Raw genomic sequence first — 24,230 nt, 5'->3', positions numbered from 1 at the left:
ATGAAGTGACATTCTTAGGTCACAAATGCACTGACAAAGGAGTATTGTTAGATGACAAGAAATTTTACGTCATTAAAAATTATCTTATCCCTCATAATGACAGCGCAAGACGATTTGTAGCATTCTGCAATTATTATTCACGGCACATAGCTAGATTATGTAAAAAGAATGTACTTTTTGAATGGTCAAGTGAATGCCAAAACGCATTCCAATACCTTAAAGAAAAGCTTATGCAACCCACATTATTACAATATCCTGATTTTCGCAAAGAATTTTGCATAATAACAGATGATAGTAAACAAGCTTGCGGAGCGGTTCTAACTCAGAACCATAACGGAATTCAACTCCCAATAGCTTATGCATCTCGTTCATTTACAAAAGGGGAAAGCAATAAGAGCACAACAGAACATGAGTTAGTGGCAATTCATTGGGCAATTATCCACTTTAGACCATATATTTATGGCAAACACTTTACTATTAAAACGGATCACAGACCATTGACATATCTTTTTTCTATGACTAATCCCAGTTCGAAGTTAACTCGCATGCGGCTAGAGCTTGAAAAATACAACTTCACAGTAAAATACCTAAAGGGGAAGGATAATTTTGTAGCAGACGCACTTTCGCGTATTAATATAAAAGAACTGAAAGATATGCAACATAAAGTCCTGAAAGTCACTACCAGGCGACAAAGTAGACAAAGTAAAAACTGTACAGTAGAAAATTATGAACTTCTGCCAAGGCAAAGTCATAAAAATGTATCTAAGCCCAACGTACATGAAGTCATTACAAATGATGAAGTACAAAAAGTAGTGACCTTGCGAATGACAGAATCCAAATGGTCCAATGAAGACGTTCATTTCGGACATGGGAACAGAGTATAAAAACCAGATTTTAACTGATTTATGCAAGTAAATGAAGATCAAGAATCTCACCTCTACTGCATATCATCATCAAACATTAGGGACAATAGAACGAAGTCATCGAACATTTAATGAATACATCTATATATATAAAACAGTTTGTCCTGACTGACTGACTGACTGATTGGTGATCAACGCATAGCCCAAACGGTAAAGGCTAGGAAATTTGAAAGGCTGAAATTTGGACTCAAGTATCCTTTCGAAGTCTAGGTCCCCACTAAGAAGGGATTTTGGAAAACTCGAGCTCCAAAGGGGGGAAAACAGGCTCCAACGTTTGTATGAAAAATCTACAGTTTTCTTCTGATTAACTTTAAACTTAGTTTGTATACTTTCAGAACAATTCCAAGAAAAACTGTATACTTGGTTTTTTGATATTTTTTTTGGGGCCTAAAATATGGGAGTTTTCCTGTAAAAAAAATGTTGGGGCACAAAAAGGAAACCGCGTCAACAGCCAAAGCCCAAACGGTAAGAGCTAGAAAGCTGAAATTTGGGCTCAAGTATCCTATCAGGGTGTAGATGCGCACTAAGAAGTTTGTGTTGGAGCTTGAATTATTGGGGTTTTAATATTTATTCACTATTTCAAATGAAAAGTTTGTGTTATAAATTTAGTCCGATCGATTTAAAATTTGGAATGTAATCTACGTAACTAAATCTACAACTTTGCATTCAAGGATTTTCAAAATATGCATTTTACAAAAGCAGGCAGAACAAACAATACAAAATATCAAACATATCATACACACACACACACATGCAAACAGCTGTTCGTGTAGTTGCGTGCAAACGATTGAAATAGCCAAAGCAACATGTGACACACTAATGTGTGAATGTCCTTACATATGTGCACATCTATGTATGTACATATGTATCTACATATGTATGTATGTACATTCATCTTGCACTGACAGAGCAAGAAATGTTAATTAATTGAAAATTATATAACATTTTTAAAAGTAGTTTTTTCTTTGTTTAGTGCATTTGGCATTAGGGTTTTCATTAATAACTTTATGCAGCAACAACAAATATCAAATAGTTGGGGACATCACATACACACACTCACGCACACAACAAGCAACAGTTCGTGTCTATGTGTGCGGTTCTCTACGTACGGTTGAAAAAGTAAAGAGTAACATACATATGTATGTATGTATGTATGTATGCCTGTGTATGAATATAGCATGTATGTACATTCGTATTAATGTATACATTGGGCAATCGAACACAGTTGTTTGATTGTAAAAAAAATAATGCTCTAAAAACAACAACAACTGCAAGTCATTGGCTCGCTCTTCTTCTTTCGTTTTGACCATTTAATGTTAATTGCAAAGGCAAAACGCCAAAAGTTTACAGTTACCGTCGCTAGGCAACGACTGCGTAACCGATAGTAAAGCAGAAACCGAATATCGGAGCTACGCATATTCTGCTTCGCATTGCGGGCAGATGTATGTATATGATTTGTTCTTATTGATCTCTATAAATAATTCGATTTTATTATTTAAATATTCTGCTTATTGCATTCAAACTTCGATATTTTGATGGTATCGGTGCCAGTGGTTTTTGATCGTGGCTCATCGCTGCACGGCATTGACACGAATGCCGTGTTTCATATTCCGAGTTTGTGCGTGGCCGTATTGACTCAATATGACACGAAAAGACTCAAATGTGAATTTAAATTTGGACTCAAGTATCCTTTCATAGTGTCCATCATAGTGTAGGAGCACACTAAGAAAGGCTTTTGGAAAATTCTAGCTCCAAAGGGGGGAAAACGAGCTTTAAAAAATATTAGGTATAGTGGTCATGTTCGTTTAACGAAATAGTTTGGCAAGAACAAAAATGTAACGGACTATTGAACAATTTTTTGTCAAGAACAGAAAATGTTCATTTAAATACCTTAAATGCCTTCCTACTGGTAACCTTTAAGGTGAAAACATATGAGTAGGTTATGCACACACAAAATAAATACAATTGGAAACATTATATTGAGCCGGGTTAAGACGGGCAATACCTGCTAGTTCGTTCATATATCTCTGCAGACAAAACTGTTTGGGATTGTCTGGATCAATATTTCACTTATTGCTTCAACACGACACCATCAGCAACGCATGAGAATTGTCCACACGAACTAGTATTTGGCAGACCACCAAAACAGTTCATAGATTTAAACAAAACTAATTACAAAAGAGCTAGAATTATGTTAGACAAGAGAGAACGCTACAGTCGAGCAAGCCCGACAACAAAATAGCCTGTACTCTCCACAAAAAAGGAAAATCAAAAAAAAAAATTTGAAAATTAAATTAAATTATTAAAAAAACTGAATTAATAAAGTAATTAAATTAAATTAGAAGACATGTTTATGTTCAGTTTTAACAGCATACATTTACATCAGAAATGTCTCAGCGTGTTTATATGCGTGTATGTATGCAGCACAAAGTTGAACCAAAGCAGCAACAACAACAGCAGCGGGCAGCGCTGCCAGCAGAGCTGCAGGCAGCGCATGAGCAGTGATTTTATTTATGGCTATAACTTTCTTCAGAATTGACCTATAATGATGAAATTTGGCACACGGACACATTACTACTAACTGGATGTACCTACCAAAATTGATGTACCTATTCAAAACCTAAACAAAAGCACGAATTGCAGGGGAGTGGGGGGGGGGGGGGGGGGTGTATCAGAATAAATAAATAAACTTTACCTGCCTAAGACTTAGGGGAACCTCGATACCAAGTTTGGTTATTCTAGCTCTTGTACTTCCTGAGTTCCTTGCGCTCATACAGACAGACGGACGGACAGACGGACGGACAGACGGACATGGCTATATCGACTCGTCTTGTCATCCTGATCAATAATATATATACTTTGTGGGGTCTGCCACGCCTCCTTCTGTGTGTTACATACATGCGCACAAAACTAGTATAGTCTTTCACCCTTTGGGTACAGGCTATAAAAAGCCAAGGCTTATAGGAATTTAGTATATGACGAAAATACTAAGAATTTCGATATAAAGGTAGGAGATAAAGTACTTATAAGAAACGAAACAGGGCACAAATTAGACCCAGTATATTTAGGACCATATATAGTAGAGAAAATAGAAGATAATGATAACATTTTCATTAAAGATAGTAAGAATAAGAAACAAGTAAAAAAGCGAATGTCGGGTGGCCCGACTTTGAAATACTCTGTACATATGCTTACAATAATAATAGAAAATAAAAAAATTAAGAGAATTAAAAAAAAAAAATTTCATCGATTTTACCTTTCTCGGTATTCGAACTCACGTAAAGGGTGTATAATTGCACATTTACATAGCAATTGCGTCTGTGTGAGTGTATGTATGCCTATGCGCATCTATTCGTGTCTGTGTAAACATGTGTGCAGTCAACCAAAGCACCAGCATCAACAACAGTCGCGGGCAGCGCTTGAGCAGCGCTGCAGCAGCAAATATATTTATGGCTATAACTTCTTGTTAAATCGGTCTATCATAGTGAAACTTGGCATACGGAAACATAATAACTAACTGGGAGTATTTGCAATTTTAGTTCGAAATTCCAAGAATTACGGGAGTTCGAAAAAATCGCAATTTGCAAGGGAGAAGGGGAGGGAAATTCCAAAATACACATTTTCTGCGTATTCACATAAGGCATATTGAACTAAAATTTGGTGTTCCTAGGTCTTATAGTCTCCGAGATATAGGCGATTATACGAATGGAAAATCGGGAAAACCCCCATAGGGGGGAAGTGGGGGGGGAAAATCAAAAAAATAAAACAAACTCGTATAGAATACACACATAACGCATCTTCGTGCAAAATTTGGTGTCTCTATCTCTTATAGTCTCTGAGATCCAGGTGTTCATACGGACGGACAGACGGACAGACAGACAGACAGGGGTAGATCGACTCGTCTCGTCATGCTGATCAAGAATATATATACTTTGTGGGGTCTGCCACGCCTCCTTCTGCCTGTTACATTTTCAGCTCCCGCAAACCTAATATACTCCTGTACATTTTATGTAAAATAAAATAAAATAAAAAAAATAAATAAATAAAACGAATTTTTCTGTGATCAATTATTTCATCTATGGTATTCGAACTCATGTAAGGTGTGTAAGTTAACACATCCGGCCGGTCATAAGTCAGTGACCGCTCGATCATGTAGAATAAGAACGATTTTGGGCATGGTCATCAATCTAAGCGTACGGCTCGTGCATGCGCACAGTAGCATAGTCGCGCGTCAGCGACTACAGGGCACTCACCCTCCACTTGCACTTGAAGAAAGTGCAATACCAGCAAATATGGGTCACAGGGCTAGCTTTCATTTTAAGAACTTTTCTGTACGTAGAGTTAGTTGATTTTTGGAAATAAACCGCGTCGGTCATCGCCACGTGAAAGCATTATGTTGGAGCACCCTACTTAGCTTCTAAGCCTTTTCTTTGCGCTCTCTATCGCGCCCTTTGCTGCGCTCTCTGTGGCGCTCTCTTCGTACATTCCTTTTCTTATGCCGGCCCGCTGACTTGTAGCGGCAGCAGGCAAATCACTTGTCTTGCAATATCGGCACTGTGAACCTCGTTTGTACAATTTTCCAAGCCATTAAAAGCAATATTAATAATCGAAAGATTTCCGCGTGTCTTCAATTAATACTATAACTAGTTAAATATCGTTTGTTGCAATCGCTAAAAAGCTAGCGATTTTTCATTGGCGCCCGAGCAGGGACATCGGTTTTCATAAGATTTCCTCGTTTGTTTGCGGTCTTTGTGGCTTGGTTTTTGTGCGCGGTCGTGTGATTAGTACCTCGTTTGATTTGGATCTGGTGTCGTTTGGATACCATATACATACATTTATTTGGATTTGGAGCTTGGTGCCTTTCTGGATATCATCAACTACAACTGCTCGTTTGGACTGTGGAGCTGCTGTCTGCCCTACTTGTGGTACTGTCGTTTGGCTTGGCTTATGGGTGATCGTCGCTCGGAATCCAGGGAAGTTTCGGTGGACTCTTTTGAGAGCTTACAGGTATTCTGTGCCAACAATTGAGCATAAAGCATTAATAAGTTTAATTGTTGTTGTTAGATTTGTTGCATCAGCTGCATACATACAAACATAGCTTTGTTGTTGCTTGCGCCGCTAGCGTAGCAAAAGAATTTTGTCGCTCTATATTTTGTGCGCGCCTTTTTTCGGCTATACTTGTCGCTGGGCCAACGAACTTCCCCCCGCTACCCGTTTGGATTAGCGTTGCCTACAAGCGTGCTTGCGGTAATCGACGCCTATTTTCTGAGTACAGCTGAGATGCAGATTTCATTAAATCTAGTTCTAAACTAGTACAATGCTTGCAGAAATTTGATAAGGTTAGCGCTGATATTGCTCGTATGAAAACGGCATTTCAGTTAAAGACAATTTCGTTTGAACAAACAGAACTCGAGTGCCGTCTCGAGCTGTTGGAAGGTTACATAAAGAAAGCTATGGCGCTTTAGGCAGATTTGGATAGTCTCAATCCAAGTAACGATAGTAGAGGGCCACTTGAGGATTTGTGCATTTCAACTAAGGCGTTGTATGTGAAGGCAACGAAACAAAAAGTTGAAAGTCAGACTTCTCATGACTGTTCTATGATGGCCAGTCAACGGTCCCAGTTACCCAAAATGCGACTGCCTACATTCAGTGGAAAGCATGCCGAATTTAAGAATTTTATGTGCTTATTTGAAAGCCTAGTTCATGACGATCCTTCGTTGACCAACGTCGAGAAGTTTAATCATTTGGTGTCGTGCTTGTCAGGTGAGGCTCTAGGAGTTGTGAAACCGTTTCAGTTAACGGAATGCAATTACTCGAAAGCCATTGCTAGCCTCAAGTCTGTGTACGACAACAAATGTTTGATATTTTTCGACACTATCTCGCAATTGTTTGACATCCCAAGTATGACCAAACCTAATGCGTCTACTTTGCGGTCCATCATTGACACTGTTTCTGCCATTTATGCGTCTTTAACTTCGTTGGGAAGTGAAAAGGACATTTCGAATGCAATGATCATACATATGGTTATGGCCAAAGTTGATCATGCAACCAAATCTCGTTTTGAGGAACAGCTCGATTATGACAAGTTGCCTTCTTGGGATGACTGCGCTAAGCAGTTAAACAGGCGTTACCAATATTTAGCGGCTGAAGAGACAACTCGGGTTCCAAATAAACCGCGAGTAGAACCTGCAAGAAATAGTAAAGCTTCGTTTTCTTGCACAAAGGGTCCTTCAAAGCCTTCAAAATCGGTTTCGAAGTGCACATATTGTGGTTCTGCGGATCACAATATTTATTCTTGCCCTTCCTTCGGTTCTATATCTGTTATGCAGCGATTTGAGTTTGCTAAGACTCAAAAAATGTGCCTCAATTGTTTGAATGTGGGCCATATAGTTTCCAGCTGCGAGGCTTCCAAGTGTCGGGTGTGTTCAAAACCACACCATTCGTTGTTGCACAGATACTCTGTAGCTGTGCCAAATTCACCCGCTCCACACGCAGTCGCACCTCCAGAAGCGTACTTAGGTCACGTTTTAAGTGCCGATCAAGTAATTCTTGCCACAGCAGTGGTAAAAATTAAAGATAGATTCGGCCATTACCATCCTGCTCGTGTGTTACTTGATGGCGGCTCACAGTTGAACCTCATGACTGAGAACCTTGCGAAGCGCCTTCGATTAAAGCGTAAAGACACAGCTGTGAGTATTGTAATGGCAGGTGGAACCACTACTGGTAGTAGGCACAAGGTGTGCGCTGATATTCAATCTCGTTTCAATTCTCACAGCTTTGGCACTGATTTTTGGGTTCTTAAATCCATATCTACTTGTCAGCCTGGTAACTTTGTGCCCACATCGAATTGGAAAATATCCGCAAACCTTGAGTTGGCTGACCCAGAATTCTATAAGCCAGCCAAGGTTGATATTCTCCTAGGCGCTGAACTTTTTTACAAGTTATTATGCGTTGGGCAAATCGAGCTCAATTCTTGTCTTCCATTGTTGCAGAAGACGTTGCTGGGATGGGTTGTTGCTGGAAGCAATACAGGGCAAATACCTCCTCAACAATTCAGCGTTAACGTTGTCGCTCAAGTTAATGATTGTTCTCTCGACACCTTAGTTCAACGCTTTTGGGAACTCGATCGGAGCCCAAATGAGTCGAAGGCTGTGCGCCAGACAGCTGAACAAAGGGCCTGTGAAGCACACTTCACAAATTCAGTACAGTGCCTGTCTACAGGTCATTTTCAATTCGAACTTCCGTTCAATCCCGATCCCACTGTACTAGGCCTTTCGTTTCGAACTGCTGAAAGGCGGTTCCTACAACTTGAGCGTAAACTCACAAAAGATAAAACTCTCCATGATATGCACCACGATTTCATGAGAGAGTATAGTGATCTTGGGCATATGTCAGCCCTTGAATCTGCTCCTCCAGGGCAGCATTATTATATTCCTAATCAATGTGTCCTGAGGCCTGAAAGTCCCACAACCAAATTGGGTGTGGTGTTTGACGCTTTTAGTGAGACGTCAACGGCTCTATCATTAAACGATACGTTAATGGCTGGGCTGACTATTCAGAGGGAGCGTTATTCAACATTTGTAAATTTTCGGTTGAATAAATACGCAATTACTGCCGACATCTCCAAGATGTACAGGCAAATAAACGTGTCTGAAAAAGACAAAAATTACCAGCTCATTCTCTGGCGAGAAAGCGTCTCTCTTGAGCTGCAGTCCTTTAAGTTGAACACTGTAACATACGGGACTGCATCAGCGCCATTCTTAGCTGTGCGCTCGTTGTTTGAATTGGCAAATATTTATGCTCGATGTCACCATGTCGCGTTAAATGTCATTAAAAATTGTTTTTATGTTGACGACATGCTGGCTTCTCATAATGATGTGTTTCGTTATCATCTGCATGAGGATAGCTTTACTTCGTTGAAGCCGACAAAGCGGAATATATTATCTCGTTTGTCTGAGCAACTTGGACCTTTGTGCCCCATCGTCACAGCGGCCAAAACTCTGTGGCAAGAGCTGTAGCGATTTAAGATGTTAGTTGGGCTGCTAAAGCAACAGATTTGGGTGATAAATACTTGTAGGTTTTGCTCAGCAGTTTTACATAACTGCCTTTGATGTAAGCCCAAGTTAGTTGAGCAAATAATGAGAAATTTGCCAGGTGATCGCCTTCGAGAAGGTCGACCTTTCAGGGTTTGTAAACTCGAACTTTGCGGCCCATTCCATGGTAGCTATCGCATAAGCGGAAGACCGCCCGTTACAAATTACGTAGCGGTATTCGTTTGTTTTGCCTCGAAGGCCGTTCACCTCAAACTGGTAGCTAATTTATCCACTGATACTGTCCTTAACGTCTTTACAAGGTTCATCGGGCAGCGCGGCCTGCCGGAAATGGTCTTTAGCGACAACGTGACGAACTTCGCGGGAACAAGCGGCTTGCTGAGGGACATGCCGTCGGCTTTCGAGCGGAGAAAGGACGCCCTGACGGACTATGCGGCAGAGCGACGAATCGATTGGTGGTTCATTCTTCCCCGACCTCCTCACATAGGAGGATTGTTGGAGGCAGCGGCGCTGCTAGGCGACCAGTCCACGATGTTGGCGGTGTGGATTTGAAAGACCGGGAGTCCTTCAAAGGGGCCGGAATGTTGGAGCACCCTACTTAGCTTCTAAGCCTTTTCTTTGCGCTCTCTATCGCGCCCTTTGCTGCGCCCTCTGTGGCGCTCTCTTTGTACATTCCTTTTCTTATGCCGGCCCGCTAACTTGTAGCGGCAGCAGGCAAATCACTTGCCTTGCAATATCGGCACTGTGAACCTCGTTTGTAGCGATTTTTCACATTAATTAAAAAGTCTACTCATTTGTGCGACACCGCGCATCATATATAGTAAATTCGCTCAACAGCGAATCAGTGTAAAACTTCCGAAATAGTGTTACACCGCGCATCCCATCAATTCGCTTAACAGCGAACTTGTTTAATTGGCGCCCAACAAAACGGAAACCACGATCCGCAATTAATTAAACCATATTAAAACCAAAAAAATTGCCAAGCCGGCAAACAACAAAAACTAAAAAAGAAGATCCAACGAAGGAAGACTACAGTGACAGATGGTCACTTTTTTATAAGAAGAAACACTACACGACAATTAGTAAAAGACATGTAAGTAGAGTGACTATTTGAACTAGAGGAGCTAGTATCCGGTTTGGATAAGATCCCAGCAGAACTAAAAAAATTCAGGGAAAAAAAGGCGAGAATTGGTGGCCCGAGCAAAGCATAACTACGAAAATGTCTTTCACCGAGTCCGATCTAAAAATTCTAGTCGAGATGGGAGTAAAACTGCACTCGCAAATCAGGCTCAAATTTTTATACTCTGTACATGAAATTTACAGAAGTATATTAGGTTTGCGGGAGCTGAAAAATGTAACAGGCAGAAGGAGGCGTGGCAGACCCCACAAAGTATATATATTCTTGATCAGCATGACAAGACGAGTCGATCTAGCCCTGTCTGTCTGTCTGTCCATCTGTCCGTCCGTATGAACTCCTGGATCTCAGAGACTATAAGAGATAGAGATACAAAATTTTGCACAAAGATGCCTTATGTGTGTATTCTATACGAGTTTGTTTTATTTTTTGATTCCCCCCCCCCCCCCCCCACTTCACCACTATGGGGATTTTCCCGATTTTCCATTCGTATAATCGCCTATATCTCGGAGACTATAAGACCTAGGAACACCAAATTATAGTCCCAGATGCCTTATGTGAATACGCAGAAAATGTATATTTTGGAATTTTCCTCCCTTCCCCCTCTCCACCACAAATCGTAACTCCCGTAATTCTTGGAATTTCGAGCTAAAATTTTGGAAATACTCCCAGTTGTTATTATGTGTTCGTGTGGCAAGTTTCACTATGATAGACCGATTTAACAAGAAGTTATAGCCATAAATATATTTGCAGCTCCAGCGCTGCTCAAGCGCTGCCCGCGACTGTTGTTGATCCTGGTGCTTTGGTTGACTGCACACATGTTTACACAGACACGAATAGATGCGCATAGGCATACATACACTCACACAGACGCAATTGCTATGTAAATGTGCAATTATACACCCTTTACGTGAGTTCGAATACCGAGAAAGGTAAAATCGATCCAATTTTTTTTTTTTATTTTTTTAATTTTTTTATTTTCTATAATTATTCTAAACATATGTACAGAGTATTTCAAAGTCGGGCCACCCGACTTTAGCTTTTTTACTTGTTGAGAATAAATTGAAAGAAATTGAAACTAAATTTTCTAGCGTAACCGTAACCGTACCCGAGGTAGAGATATTTAGGGACGCCGATATAATACCAGGCATCCAATGTAGTGAGAAATGGGATATTGTTAAATCTGTACCCGACTTTGGGGGTAAACATGAGACATACGTTTCATGGCGCAAAGCCGCCCATACGGCTTATAAAATTTTCGAAACATTACCAGGCGCTAGGTATAATCAGAAATAAGATAAAGGGCCCTGCCGATATGGTGCTGTCTTCCTACGATACACCATTAAACTTTAAAGCAATCATAAACAGACTTGACTTTACGTATGCAGATAAACGCCCTATTTTCTTAATTGAGCAGGAGTTGTCGACTCTGCGTCAGGGAAACTTGACAATAACACAATACTATGAGGAGATCGAGCGAAAGCTTACGCTCCTCATAAATAAGACAATAATGTCGTACGATGGGACCTCGGCTGCCTCCCTTAACGAAAAATATAGAACAGATGCCTTGAGAGTATTTATTTCAGGCACCAAAAAATCCTTAAGCGACATCCTTTTTTCGTCACGTCCCAAAGACCTGCCATCAGCCCTGGCCTTAGCCCAGGAAGTTGAGTCAAATCATGAGCGTTTCCAATTTGCAAATAACTATGCAAAAAGCCTCGAGGAGAAAGCTCACAGAAGAGAACGACAGCTAAAAAGTCTAGTTATGGATAATAACAGCCCGCCACAGGGTAAAAGTCCATATTTTAATAAGCAAAAAGCACAGAGTAATAGTTCTTTCTCAAAACAGGAGCCACCCCAACCGATGGAAATTGACAGTTCCTCCCGGTTTAGACAATCAATTCAACAAAGGAACCAAAACCTTCCCCCTTACTTATCATTCCAAAATCAGGACACAAAAATACCAAATAGTGGGACTGCTAGGTATAGAGGTCCGTAGAACGAACGATAGCAGGTAAAACCATTAAATTACTTATTGACACGGGTGCCTCAAAGAACTATATAAAACCACTAACAGAACTAAAAAACGTTATTGCAGTAGATAAACCTTTCTCCGTTAAGTCACTTCATGGCTTTAACTTTTCAACACCACAGCTACATTTTTTTTACTCCCCAATCTGACAACATTTGATGGAATAATAGGACTTGACCTATTAAATAGAGTAAATGCCACGTTGGATTTTAAAAATAAAATTTTGAAAACCGAATCCGGATTTGAAATAATTCAATTTCTGAAAGGCACAGACGTCAATTTTACAGAAATAGAGGGCATAGAAGTTCCTCAGTACATTCAAGAAGAATTCAAAGAAATGGTATTAAAAAGAAAGTCTTTGCCGACTCTAACGAAGCCCTCCCGTATAATATTAACATCGTCGGCACTATCCGAACAGTAAATGATATTCTAAGCTATATCCTTACCCAATGGGGGTGTCCGATTTTGTAAATAGCGAAATCAACAGCTTGTTGAAAGACAAAATAATTAGGCCATCTAGATCACCCTATAATAATCCGGTGTGGGTAGTTGATAAAAAGGGGACAGACGAACAGGGAAACAGGAAAAAGCGTCTTGTTATAGATTTTAGAAAACTTAATTCAAAAACTACAGATGATATATACCCTATACCCAATATTGTAGCAATCCTCTCAAATCTAGGGAAAGCTAGGTATTTTACGACACTTGACCTAAAATCGGGATTTCACCAAATACTACTTGCGGAAAAGGATAGGGAAAAAACTGCCTTCTCTGTAGGGAACGGGAAGTATGAATTCTGCAGACTTCCTTTTGGCTTGAAAAACGCCCCCAGTATTTTTCAGAGAGCCATTGATGATGTCCTTCGGGAACAAATTGGGAAGTCATGCTATGTTTATATGGATGATGTTATCATTTTTTCGAAAAGAATGGAAGACCACGTAAAACATATTGCATGGGTATTGGATAAACTCTATTATGCAAATATGAGGGTTTCGGAGGTTTTGCTAAGCCATTGACAGAAATACTGAAGGGTGACAACGGCAAAATCAGTGCAGGACAATCAAAAAAATTCCTGTAAGCCTTAACGAGAAACAACGTCTAACTTTTGAGAAATTGAAAAATATTCTCGTGTCTGATGACGTTATGCTACTTTACCCCGACTATCAGAACCCATTTGACTTAACGACGGATGCTTCATCCGTTGGCCTGGGGGCAGTTCTGTCTCAAGATAGGAAACCAATTACTATGATTTCCAGAACATTAAGAGATAACGAACAACACTTCGCAACAAATGAGCGCGAGTTACTTGCTATAGTGTTAGCATTAAAAACCCTTAGAAATTATCTATATGGCGTTAAAAATCTGAATATTTACACCGACCATCAGCCACTCACATTCGCAGTCTCAGATAGGAACCCAAACGCGAAAATTAAAAGATGGAAAGCTTTTATTGATGAGCACAATGCTCAAATGTTTTATAAACCAGGGAAAGAAAACTTTGTTGCTGACGCCTTATCGCGGCAGAATTTTCACGCCTTAGAAGAAAATGCACCATATAGCTTCTAGAACTATAATAAACATAGAGCCACCAATTTTACAGCTTATGAATTTTTATCCTCATACCACAATCATATATTGCGACAATGAGCCCTCTTCAAATTCAGGAACTATCAAATCACTTTTAGAAAGCAAATTGTTTAGATCGTAAATTCCCCACCACTTCATAGTACTTCAAATGGACAGGTAGAGAAATTTCATAGTACTCTAGCAGAAGTTGCTAGGTGCCTGAAATTAGAAAAACACATGAACGACACAGTCGAGTTGATACTTCAGTCAACAATAGAATACAATAAGACAGTACACTCCACCATAAACAAGAGACCAATCGACGTAATACACTCTTCCACACCGGAATTTGAAGCAGAAATAAGAGACAAAATTAATAAAGCCCAAGAAACGCAGCTTCAAAGACACAACGAGACAAGACAAAGTACTTATAAAAATAAATAAAAGGCTAGGAAACAAACTAACACCCCTGTACGAGGAAGTTACAGTAGAAGCTGACTTGGGAACAACGGTTCTGATAAGTGGAAGGGAGGTCTATAAGGACAATATACGATGAGCTTTCATTTCATTTATTATTATTTTTCATTTATTCTATTTAGGTTTCTGCCTGCTTTTTGTTACAATAACAACTGCCAAGCTAACCGACTACTCGAATTCGGATTATATCCCACTACTAGACGGAAACGCAATCATCTGGAAGAATTTTAAGTATCTCAGACATTCATCCAATCTGACTATGTACTCGGAAAAAGCCGAGGAAACACAACTTCTCATGAAACATTTTTCCCAGTCCCACATGAAAACAAGTAAAAAAGCTAAAGTCGGGTGTCCCGACTTTGAAATACTCTGTACATATGTTTACAATAATTATAGAAAATAAAAAAAATTAAGAAAATAAAAAAAAAAAAATTTCATCGATATTACCTTTCTCGGTATTCGAACTCACGTAAAGGGTGTATAATTGCACATTTACATAGCAATTGCGTCTGTGTGAGTGTATGTATGCCTATGCGCATCTATTCGTGTCTGTGTAAACATGTGTGCAGTCAACCAAACAGCAAAATCAACAACAGCCGCGAGCAGCGCTGCAGCAGCAAATATATTTATGGCTATAACTTCTTGTTAAATCGGTCTATCATAGTGAAACTTGGTACACGGACACATATTAACAAACTGGGGGTATTGCCAAAATTTTAGTTCGAAATTCCAAGAATTACGCGAGTAGGGGGCAAGTGGGGGGGAAAATCAAAAAAATAAAACAAACTCGTATAGAATACACACATAAGGCATCTTTGTGCAAAATTTGGTGTCTCTATCTCTTATAGTCTCTGAGATCCAGGTGTTCATACGGACGGACAGACAGACAGACAGGGCTAGATCGACTCGTCGTGTCACGCTGATCAAGAATATATATACTTTGTGGGGTCTGCCACGCCTCCTTCTGCCTGTTACATTTTTCAGCTCCCGCAAACCTAATATACTTCTGTACATTTCATGTACAGAGTATAAAAATACTAGAATCTGACATAGGTCATATAAAAACACTTTTAGAAACTATTAACATTCATCATAGACATACAAGAAGTATAAATATTTTGGGAACAGCTCTGAAGATAGTTGCTGGAACCCCCGGATTTCGACGATTTCGAGAAAATAAAGTACAATCAACAAAGTTTAGTTATTAACACTAGAGTACAAGAAAAAATAAATAAATAAACTGAAACTGTAAATCTGATTGTCAGGGATACGAAGAAAAAACAAATCGAAACTGGCCACCTCTACGAAACATTACTCGCAAGGGATAGAATTTTAATTTCGGAACTTGAGACATTAATGCTGTCTGTTACACTTGCTAAGATCCAAATTATTAACCCCGCTATTCTTGATTCTAAAGATTTAGAGAAAATGTTAAATGAGCACTCTACTATTATTGCAATAACAGATTTAATGGAAGTAGCATATGACATATTGACAATGACAATGACATAGTAACATTGACAATGTTGTATTAGATAATAATTTTCTGCACTTTATAATTAAATATCCTGATCCTAGCTTAGTCTGTAAAAAGATCACCCTGTTTCCTGTACAACACAATGGTACAATACTACATTTTGCTGAAGATAATAATGTCGCAGACTGTGGCAATAAAATCCTGCCAATCGGAAATTGCACCGATACTCTCACGTCAACATTTTGCAAGGAGCTATCGTCCGCGACATGTGCGCAACAACTCCACTCCGGTGGCACCGCACACTGCAGCACTCGTCCCAGTCATCTAAAAACGCTAGAGGTTGTGGACGACGGTATCATCATAATAAATGAGGGAACTGCCGAAATAAAAATTGACAATAGTACAGAGAAACGTATCCATGGTACGTTCCTGCTGACATTCGATGAAGAAGTCTGGATTAACGGGTCTTTGTTCAGAAACAGGAAGAATATCGTCCGATGACACCCGGCCTCAGCAGCATCGGCATTCCTGAATATCACTGGTCACCAAGAAATTATGAGCCTGCCATATCTGCAAGGGTTAAACATTGAAAATCCGCGGTACATTGGTGGCATAGAGGATAAACTGACAACAAGACCGGCGATGTTCAGCGCATCCATTCTTTTCATCATAGCTATTGGACTCCTTCTTTCGAAGCTGTACCAGAAACGGAGAAGGGCTAGCCGCCAATCTTCCTTGCAGATTGTTATCGAGAGTCTGAGGAAAACCGAGGACGGCCTTCAACTTAGCGAGGGAGGAGTTAACACATCCGGCCGGTCATAAGTCAGTGACCGCTCGATCATGCAGAATAAGAACGATAAGCATAGACTTGCACTTGAAGAAAGTGCAATACCAGCAAATATGGGTCACAGGGCTAGCTTTCATTTTAAGAACTTTTCTGTACGTAGAGTTAGTTGATTTTTGGAAATAAACCGCGTCGGTCATCGCCACGTGAAAGCATTAATTAAAAAGTCTACTCATTTGTGCGACACCGCGCATCTTATAAATTCGCTCAACAGCGAACTTGCTTAATTTGTATGTCGATATATGTACATCGGAAGGGGGAGAGGTAGGAGACGTGGGAGACCGCACAAAATATATACATATATTCTTGATCAGCAGTCCAAGAAGCCTTATTCACATAATGTGTTTTGTGGAAAATTAGGTACTTACAATTTCCTTTGGAAAAATACGCTTCATATCGGCGCGATGCAAATGCTCCCGATGTGCCTTTTTTATAATCTCATAATCAGATCCACTCAAGCAAGGCAGACATAGATTACAATTCTCTTGGTTACAAGACTTGTCGCATTTATATTTGGCACACTTATTTAAACCAGTGGCTAAATTTTTATCATCTGTTATATCATTGACTTCAGCCGACCTGTGAATCAAAAATTTAATTAAAAAAACAAAATTAAATATGGCTTCTAATTCTACTTAATTCATGTCACACTCACATGAAATTTGTGTAGTCATGAGAGCTCACAGGACGAATGCCCACCAAGCTAAAAACACTGTAAAGAACCTGGTTATATAAAATAGAATTGGACTTGAAGTGAGCCGAGGAAAGATTCGGTGACATATTTGCTTCCATGAGGTAAACATTTAAGTTCGCGTCAATAAAGAAATCAAAACGCATTAATTCAAAGAAATTATGTGTTTTGTATGAGCGAAAGGTGTCAAATATATCTTTCTCCTTTTCTTGAATTGTGGTACGGAGGATGTGTTCAACTTGCAGCCATATACCAGCAGGATCCATTGACTGATCACGAACGTAAGCCTCAAAAGCATCACGCATGCTAGCGCCAAAATTAGTATAGTACTTACGAAGTGATGGCACTTCCCATGTTGGCAAATAGTCATCTCCTACAATGTACTTATTTATGTCCTCGGCATCGAATGGATGGTACTTCTTAGGGCAGTACCGAAACAAAACATCGCCAGTGTAAATGTAAGCACGTAAAGGATTTACGGAAGTGATCACAACATACACGCCGATGTCAAATTTATAACCATCGACTAGAAAGGGATTTTGCAAAAATTCTTGCACGAAGGAATCACTCATGTTCAGTTCGACGTCTCTGAAGGCTTTTATTTTAATGCCACGGTGCTCGTTGTGTTTCTGAACAAAAAGTTTGTCGGGAAATGAACGCGCATATTGTAAAAACAGCTCACTCTGCTCTGGTAGTCGAAACGCCTGGGGCAGAAATGTCAACCTTTTAGTGTTGGTGCTCAAATCGACTTTGTTAGTTAAGTAACCACAACCAGGGAAATGGTTTACCAACTGATTTGCGCTTAAACTCTTTAAACTTATGAAATTGGCATAAGGGTAGTCATGCGCCCAAAGCAAGTTCCAGTCGCTGTCAATATCTACCCGTTTATATCCGAACTTGTGCAACAATGTTTTTACATGGACCAAATGATCCTCAGATTCACTTTTGCTAAAAATTGCATATGTGGGTGATCGCGCAATGAATTCTGTAGTCGCATTATTCGAATTGCCCCAAGATTCACTTCTGTAGTAGAGCATGAGTTCAACAATTACAGCAGTTGTCAAGGATGCTGCTAACAACATTATTACCGATCGTGTCGGTACAGCTGTAGAGGATTGACTATCCGCCTTAGTGGCCTAAATAACAAAAAAATATTAGAAACAATTTGAGGCGTTTATTAAACACATTTTATGTAACCTTGTTACTGCATCCTGGCATTATACAATATTTGGATCTATTGTCTCGTTTAATTCAACTTATAATACAAAAAATTTAAGTTTAGGTACTTTAAAAATAATGTAAAATACGAAAATATACATAAACATATAGCGATGCGTATCAAACGAGAATATCGATAATATATTGATATTGAAATGCGAATGTTGAGTACAAAACGATACTCAAGATGATCACGTAAACAGAAAAAAGAAGACCTTCAATTCATAATTAGGAACGATTTCAAAACAGTGGAATTGGAGCAATTGGTCTTAATTTAAGGTTTTTTATCTACATTTTTAAAAATTCTTTAAAAACATTATCGTATAGTTTTTTTAGAAACAAGTAAAAAATCTAAAGTTGGGTGTCCCGACTTTGAAATACTCTGTACATATGTTTAGGGTTATTATAGAAATTAAAAAAATTAAGAGAATTAAAAAAAATGTTTGATCGATTTTACCTCTCTCGGTATTCGAATTCAAGTAAAGGGTGTATAATAGCACATTTATAAAGCAATTGCGTCTATATGAGTGTATGTATGCTTATGCGCGTTTATTCGCGTCTGTGTGAGCATGTTTGCAGTCAACCAAAGCACCAACATCAACAACAGCTGCGGGCAGCGCTTGGGTAGCAAATATATTTATGGCTATAACTTCTTGTTAAAGGCATTATAATGAAACGGACACATAATCACTTACTGGGGGTACTTCCCAAATCAGAAAATCAGTGGTTGCGCTGGAGAGGGGAGGGAAATTCCAAAATACACATATTCCGCGTATTCACATATCCATGTGTTTATACGGACAGACAGGCAGACAGACAGGGCTAGATCGACTCGTCTTGCCATGCTGATCAAGAATATATATACTTTGTGGGGTGTCACGCCTCCTTCTGCCTGTTACATTTTTCAGCTCCAGCAAACCTAATATACTCTTGTACATTTCATGTACAGAGAATAAAAACGAAACTGCTATTTAGAATTATGAATATTTAAGGCTGACTAGACGTTCGATGGACCAACACATTAAACGAAGATCTGCCCGCAGGCAACAACAAAGTACAATCACATAGATGTAGTTAGGTAAAGAGACACACACTCAAGGCTGCCACAGAAATCTCAGCCGCCTAAATTTTGCCTCGAAACCAATTCTCGGTGGAATATAAATCTCGTATGGGAGGTTTCACATATCGTGTATTTTGGCTTAAGCTTAGACTAAAAACAAGAAAAAATGCTAATGTCGAGAAGGCTTAACTTTAAATACCCTGTACCTCCCACCAAAAAGGAAAAAATGAAAAAAAAATATATTAATTAAATTATTTAATTAAATTCAATACGTATATAGAAAAGTGCAGACACGTTCATGTACAGTTTCAACAGAATACATTTACATCAGAATCGTGTCTCCGTGTTTATATGCGTGTATGTACATACATATGTAGCACAAAGTTGAACCAAACCGGCGCATTGGCAGCGATTTTATTTATGGCTATAACTTTCTTCAGAATTGACCGATCATGATGATACTTAACTAACGGACACATAATCACTAACTGTATGTATATGCCAAATTTGAGTTAAAAATTCCAAGAATTACTGGAGTTATGAAAAACATTTATTGCGGGGGAGTGGGGATTTAGGAGAATCTGGATACCAAGTTTGGTTATTCTTGCTCTTGTACTTGCTGTGGTCCTTGCGCTCATACAGACAGACGGACAGACGGCTTGTCATCCTGATCAAGAATATATATACTTTGTGGGGTCTGCCACGCCTCCTTCTGCCTGTTACATTTTCAGCTCCCGCAAACCTAATATACTCTTGTACATTTTATGTACAGAGTATAAAAATTTGATCGATTTTACCTCTTTTGGTATTCGAACTCAAGTAAAGAGTATATAATTGCACATATACAAAGCAATTGCGTCTATGGGAGTGTATGAATTTTGTGCCTGTGTAAGCATTTTCGCAGTCAACCAAACAGCAACATCAACAACAGCCGCGGGCAGCGCTTGGGCAGCGCTTGAGCAGCGCTGCAGCAGCAAATATATTTATGGCTATAACTTCTTGTTAAATCGGTCTATCATAGTGAAACTTGGCATACGGACACATAATAACTAACTCGGGGTATTTGCGATTTACAGGGGAGAGGGAGGAGGGAGGGAAATTCCAAAATACACATTTTCTGCGTATTCTCATAAGGCATCTGGGACTAAAATTTGGTGTCCGTAGGTCTTCTAGTCTATTAGATATAGACGATTATACAAATGGAAAATCGCGAAAACCCCTATAGTGGGAAAGTGGCGTACACCTATAACGCATCTTTGTGCAAAGTTTGGTGTCTCTACCTCTTATAGTCTCTGAGATCCAGGTGTTCATACGGACAGACGGACAAACAGACAGACAGACAGGGCTAGATCGACTCGTCTCGTCATGCTGATCAAGAATATATATACTTTGTGGGGTCTGCCACGCCTCCTGCCTGTTACATTTTCAGCAACACGGCACAACACGGCTCTGCACATAAAATGTACAGAGTATAACAATAAATAACAAAGAGCGCACAATATGAAACAGTTGGGGACACCACATAAACACACTTACACAGTGACACACTCAATCTGTGTGTTTTATTATTCGTGGCACATCGCTGCACTGCGTGCACACGGTTGCCGTGTTTCATATTCAAATTTTGTGCGTGTTCGTGTTGACTTAATAAGCACGAACACACGAAAATGCGATAGAAACAAAAACAACACGACCAAAATAGAATTTCAAATTAGGAAATACTCTAATATTTATTCCAGTTTTTTGCACAAAGTCTATCTTAAGGCATTCTGTCATGTACATACATACATACATGTATATGTATTTTATTGTTGAAAAAAGCAAGGGATTTGGATGGATCTCGCATATCCAAAAAACAGCAATGTTAATGTTAGCCACATTTGCATAAAATAAATTAATATTTTATGAAAAAGGAATATTATGTACATATATCGGTCCTTAAAATTGGACTACCATATACCCAAGAATAAAATCATAAATTAAATATCGACATTCTCCTAATTATTCGATTTACAAAAAAAATTTGTGTATCCATACACCGCGATTTACAAAAGCAGAAACACGCCTTTTACACTTACAACATTCATATTCAACAAACACATATGGATAAGTGTTTAACTGTACAATTGATTACATATGTATGTATGTATACTTATATGTATGGATATGTACGTACATGCACATGAGGATAGATAGCGCCTGCATAAAAAAATAAAATGTATGTACATATCAGCGTTGGCAGACGTCCCGATTTTGGTGGGACGTCCCGACTTTTAAATCAAAATTAAATGTCCCGCACGGGATTGGCTCACTGTATTTATGTACATGTAGTATGTATGTGGGTATGTGCAATCAACGCACAGCCAAAATGGTAAGCGTTAAAAAGCTGTCAAAGTGTTGGTGATCACCAAGAAGTGGTTTTACAAAATTAGAAATTTAATTAACTTTAAACATGGTTTATTTATTTACTCTGAGAAAGAATACAAGATAAGCCGCGTTGTATTTTTGTAACTTTTCATTAAAGAGGAGAAGAAATAATTATGATGTATGTACAGGGTGCGCCATCTTTTATGTCGGTATGTAAATATTGAATAACTTTGTCATTAGTGAACCGATTGACTTGAGTAGACCAGTGTATAAAATTAGTCTGAAAAAATTGTACAGAACCAAATTAAATAAAAAAATATCTCATACTTGAAAATCGGTTGTTTATTTTCAAAGATATTCAATGTTTACATACCGACATAAAAGATGGCGCAACCTGTATGTATGTATACAAGGTGTGTTCCAAATTAAACAGGACTAAATATATTTATGGTTTGTTAATTATCAATATACCTATATTGTTGCTGTTCATATATGTATGCCCCATAGCGCTGAAGTTCATCATACTGTCAATGTCACACGCACTTGACCGTATCACGAGCTACGCATGGGCAATATATTTTAAGATACACTTGTTAGTAATAATTAGACCTGCGCACATTCAAATTTAGTATATAAGCCCTTGCATTTCAATCAATAAACAGACAGAACAACAAGAACACTCGCTCTGATCTCACATTTCCTTTCAGCTCCTCCGAATACACTTGGTTCAAGTACCAATTGTAAAATATTCAGCCACTAGTTAGTACCAGAGGCTAAAACAACCACAGCATGATTGAACAAATTTCAATGCTACCATAAAATTTAATGATTGTCATTCTTGGGACAGATCTTAAATAACGAATAAAGATTTTAAAAAACAAGTAGAGAAGTTAATATCGAGTGTCCCGACTTTGAAATACTCTGTACATATGTTTAGAATAATAAGAAAATTTTAAAAAAATGTCGAACGAGTTACTCCAAAAAAACATTTTCTGCGTATTCACATAAGACATCTTGGACTTTAAATTTGATGTCCCTAGGTCTTATAGTCTCAAAAAAATAGGCGATGATATGAACGGCGTTACGGAAAAACTTTTGTGCAGTTAATGTACAGAGCAACACCCTCCGCATGGCTCTCGCGATTATAACGATATACACTATAACTATCACAACATAAAAATTGATCACTAAGACAAGACACGTCGCAGACACACAGATTATATCTATATTGGATTTAACAAACAAATATCTGAACTCGTATGAACACTTGGATCTCAGAGATTATAATAGCTAGAGACACCATATTGCCTCATGTGTGTATGCTGTGCAAGTTTGTTGTATGTATTATTTTGAAGCTTGAGAGTTAGGTTGTTGAAGGAATGGTATTTGGATGATGTTTGTCTAACACATAGAAAGCTAGTGTTTATTAATCAAGATGAATACAGAACATATTCAGTTCATTCATTGACGTTTAATTTTAAAATTTATTTTTGTGTTACCTTTTTTATTGTTTAATATGTCGAAGCGAACTCGCGTAGCTGAAGACTTTTTAAGAAAAACGTACCTGAAATATTTTTTTAAAAGGTTAGTCCGTGCAGTTATAGTTAATTTACAATGGCTTGATGATACCGGGGATCAAAAAATATCTTTGAATACGAAAAAAAATAAAGCCTTACTTTTACGAACCAAGAGAAAAGTAGGGATGTTAACATTAGGTGTAAGTTTATTTATAACAACCAGTGATTTTTAGTATTTCATTCATTTTTTAACATCACAAAAAAAAAACAAAGGAAAAATCCCTAATAAGAACACCACATGCCGCTCGCTCTGTTTCTGAAAGAAAGAAATTATGTCACTTATTTGCTGGACTTAGGTGCTTTGCTCGTATTCCACCAGTAAGTCAAACCATAAACTTCTTATCTTTTAAATTAACCAATCCATTAAATGCATGCAGAAAATTCGTGCTAGGTTAATACCGGTTGTACAATTTATGCCAATATCCTCGGGACGCATAATAATAAAAGAAGGAGACTTACCGATTGCAGTTTTCTTCATATTAACGGGTGAAGTGGAGATGTCCAAAAACCTTAAAAATTATGTAAGCTATAATTAATTAGAGGAATAGTTTCAGTTTTGATGACGACACAATAAGTAATAAATGAACAACATTTTATAGAATGCATATACATATAAGTTATGTAATAAGTATTACTCAATATAAAATGATAAAAACATGTAGAAATGCTAAAGTCAGGTGTCCCGACTTTGTACATATGTACGACATACTCTGTACATATGTGTAGATAAATTATAGAAATGTTAAAAATGAAGAAAATTAAAAAAAAAAAAATTACCACCCTTGGTATTCGAACTCACGTAAGGGGTGTAT

The 24,230-nt window shown here is 38.5% G+C and overlaps 1 protein-coding gene and 1 long non-coding RNA gene across 2 annotated transcripts in view; one reads left to right on the top strand and one right to left on the bottom strand.

The window, feature by feature from the left end:
* Nucleotides 1-18,533, bottom strand: part of LOC115629546 (tubulin polyglutamylase TTLL4) — a 38,098-nt gene extending 19,565 nt beyond the window's left edge. The window contains exons 1-3 of the mRNA XM_030526027.1: nt 18,394-18,533; nt 17,161-18,332; nt 16,874-17,084 (exon numbers count right to left, since the gene is read on the bottom strand). Coding sequence (XP_030381887.1) covers nt 16,874-17,084; nt 17,161-18,332; nt 18,394-18,414 — 1,404 coding nt within the window. The 5' untranslated portion in view covers nt 18,415-18,533. The remainder of the gene's footprint in view (nt 1-16,873; nt 17,085-17,160; nt 18,333-18,393) is intronic.
* Nucleotides 18,534-23,330: 4,797 nt separating this feature from the next.
* On the top strand, nt 23,331-23,821 carry LOC115629545. Its single transcript, XR_003995932.1, has 3 exons — nt 23,331-23,558; nt 23,632-23,736; nt 23,796-23,821. It is a non-coding gene; the product is annotated as an uncharacterized LOC115629545 (long non-coding RNA).
* Nucleotides 23,822-24,230: the final 409 nt, after the last annotated feature.

The sequence above is a fragment of the Scaptodrosophila lebanonensis genome, unplaced genomic scaffold (genome assembly GCF_003285725.1).
Source record: "Scaptodrosophila lebanonensis strain 11010-0011.00,11010-0021.00 unplaced genomic scaffold, SlebRS2 tig00000157-arrow-arrow-pilon, whole genome shotgun sequence".
In the NCBI taxonomy this organism is placed as follows: domain Eukaryota; kingdom Metazoa; phylum Arthropoda; class Insecta; order Diptera; family Drosophilidae; genus Scaptodrosophila; species Scaptodrosophila lebanonensis.
This window is presented reverse-complemented; position numbering and strand designations above follow the sequence as displayed.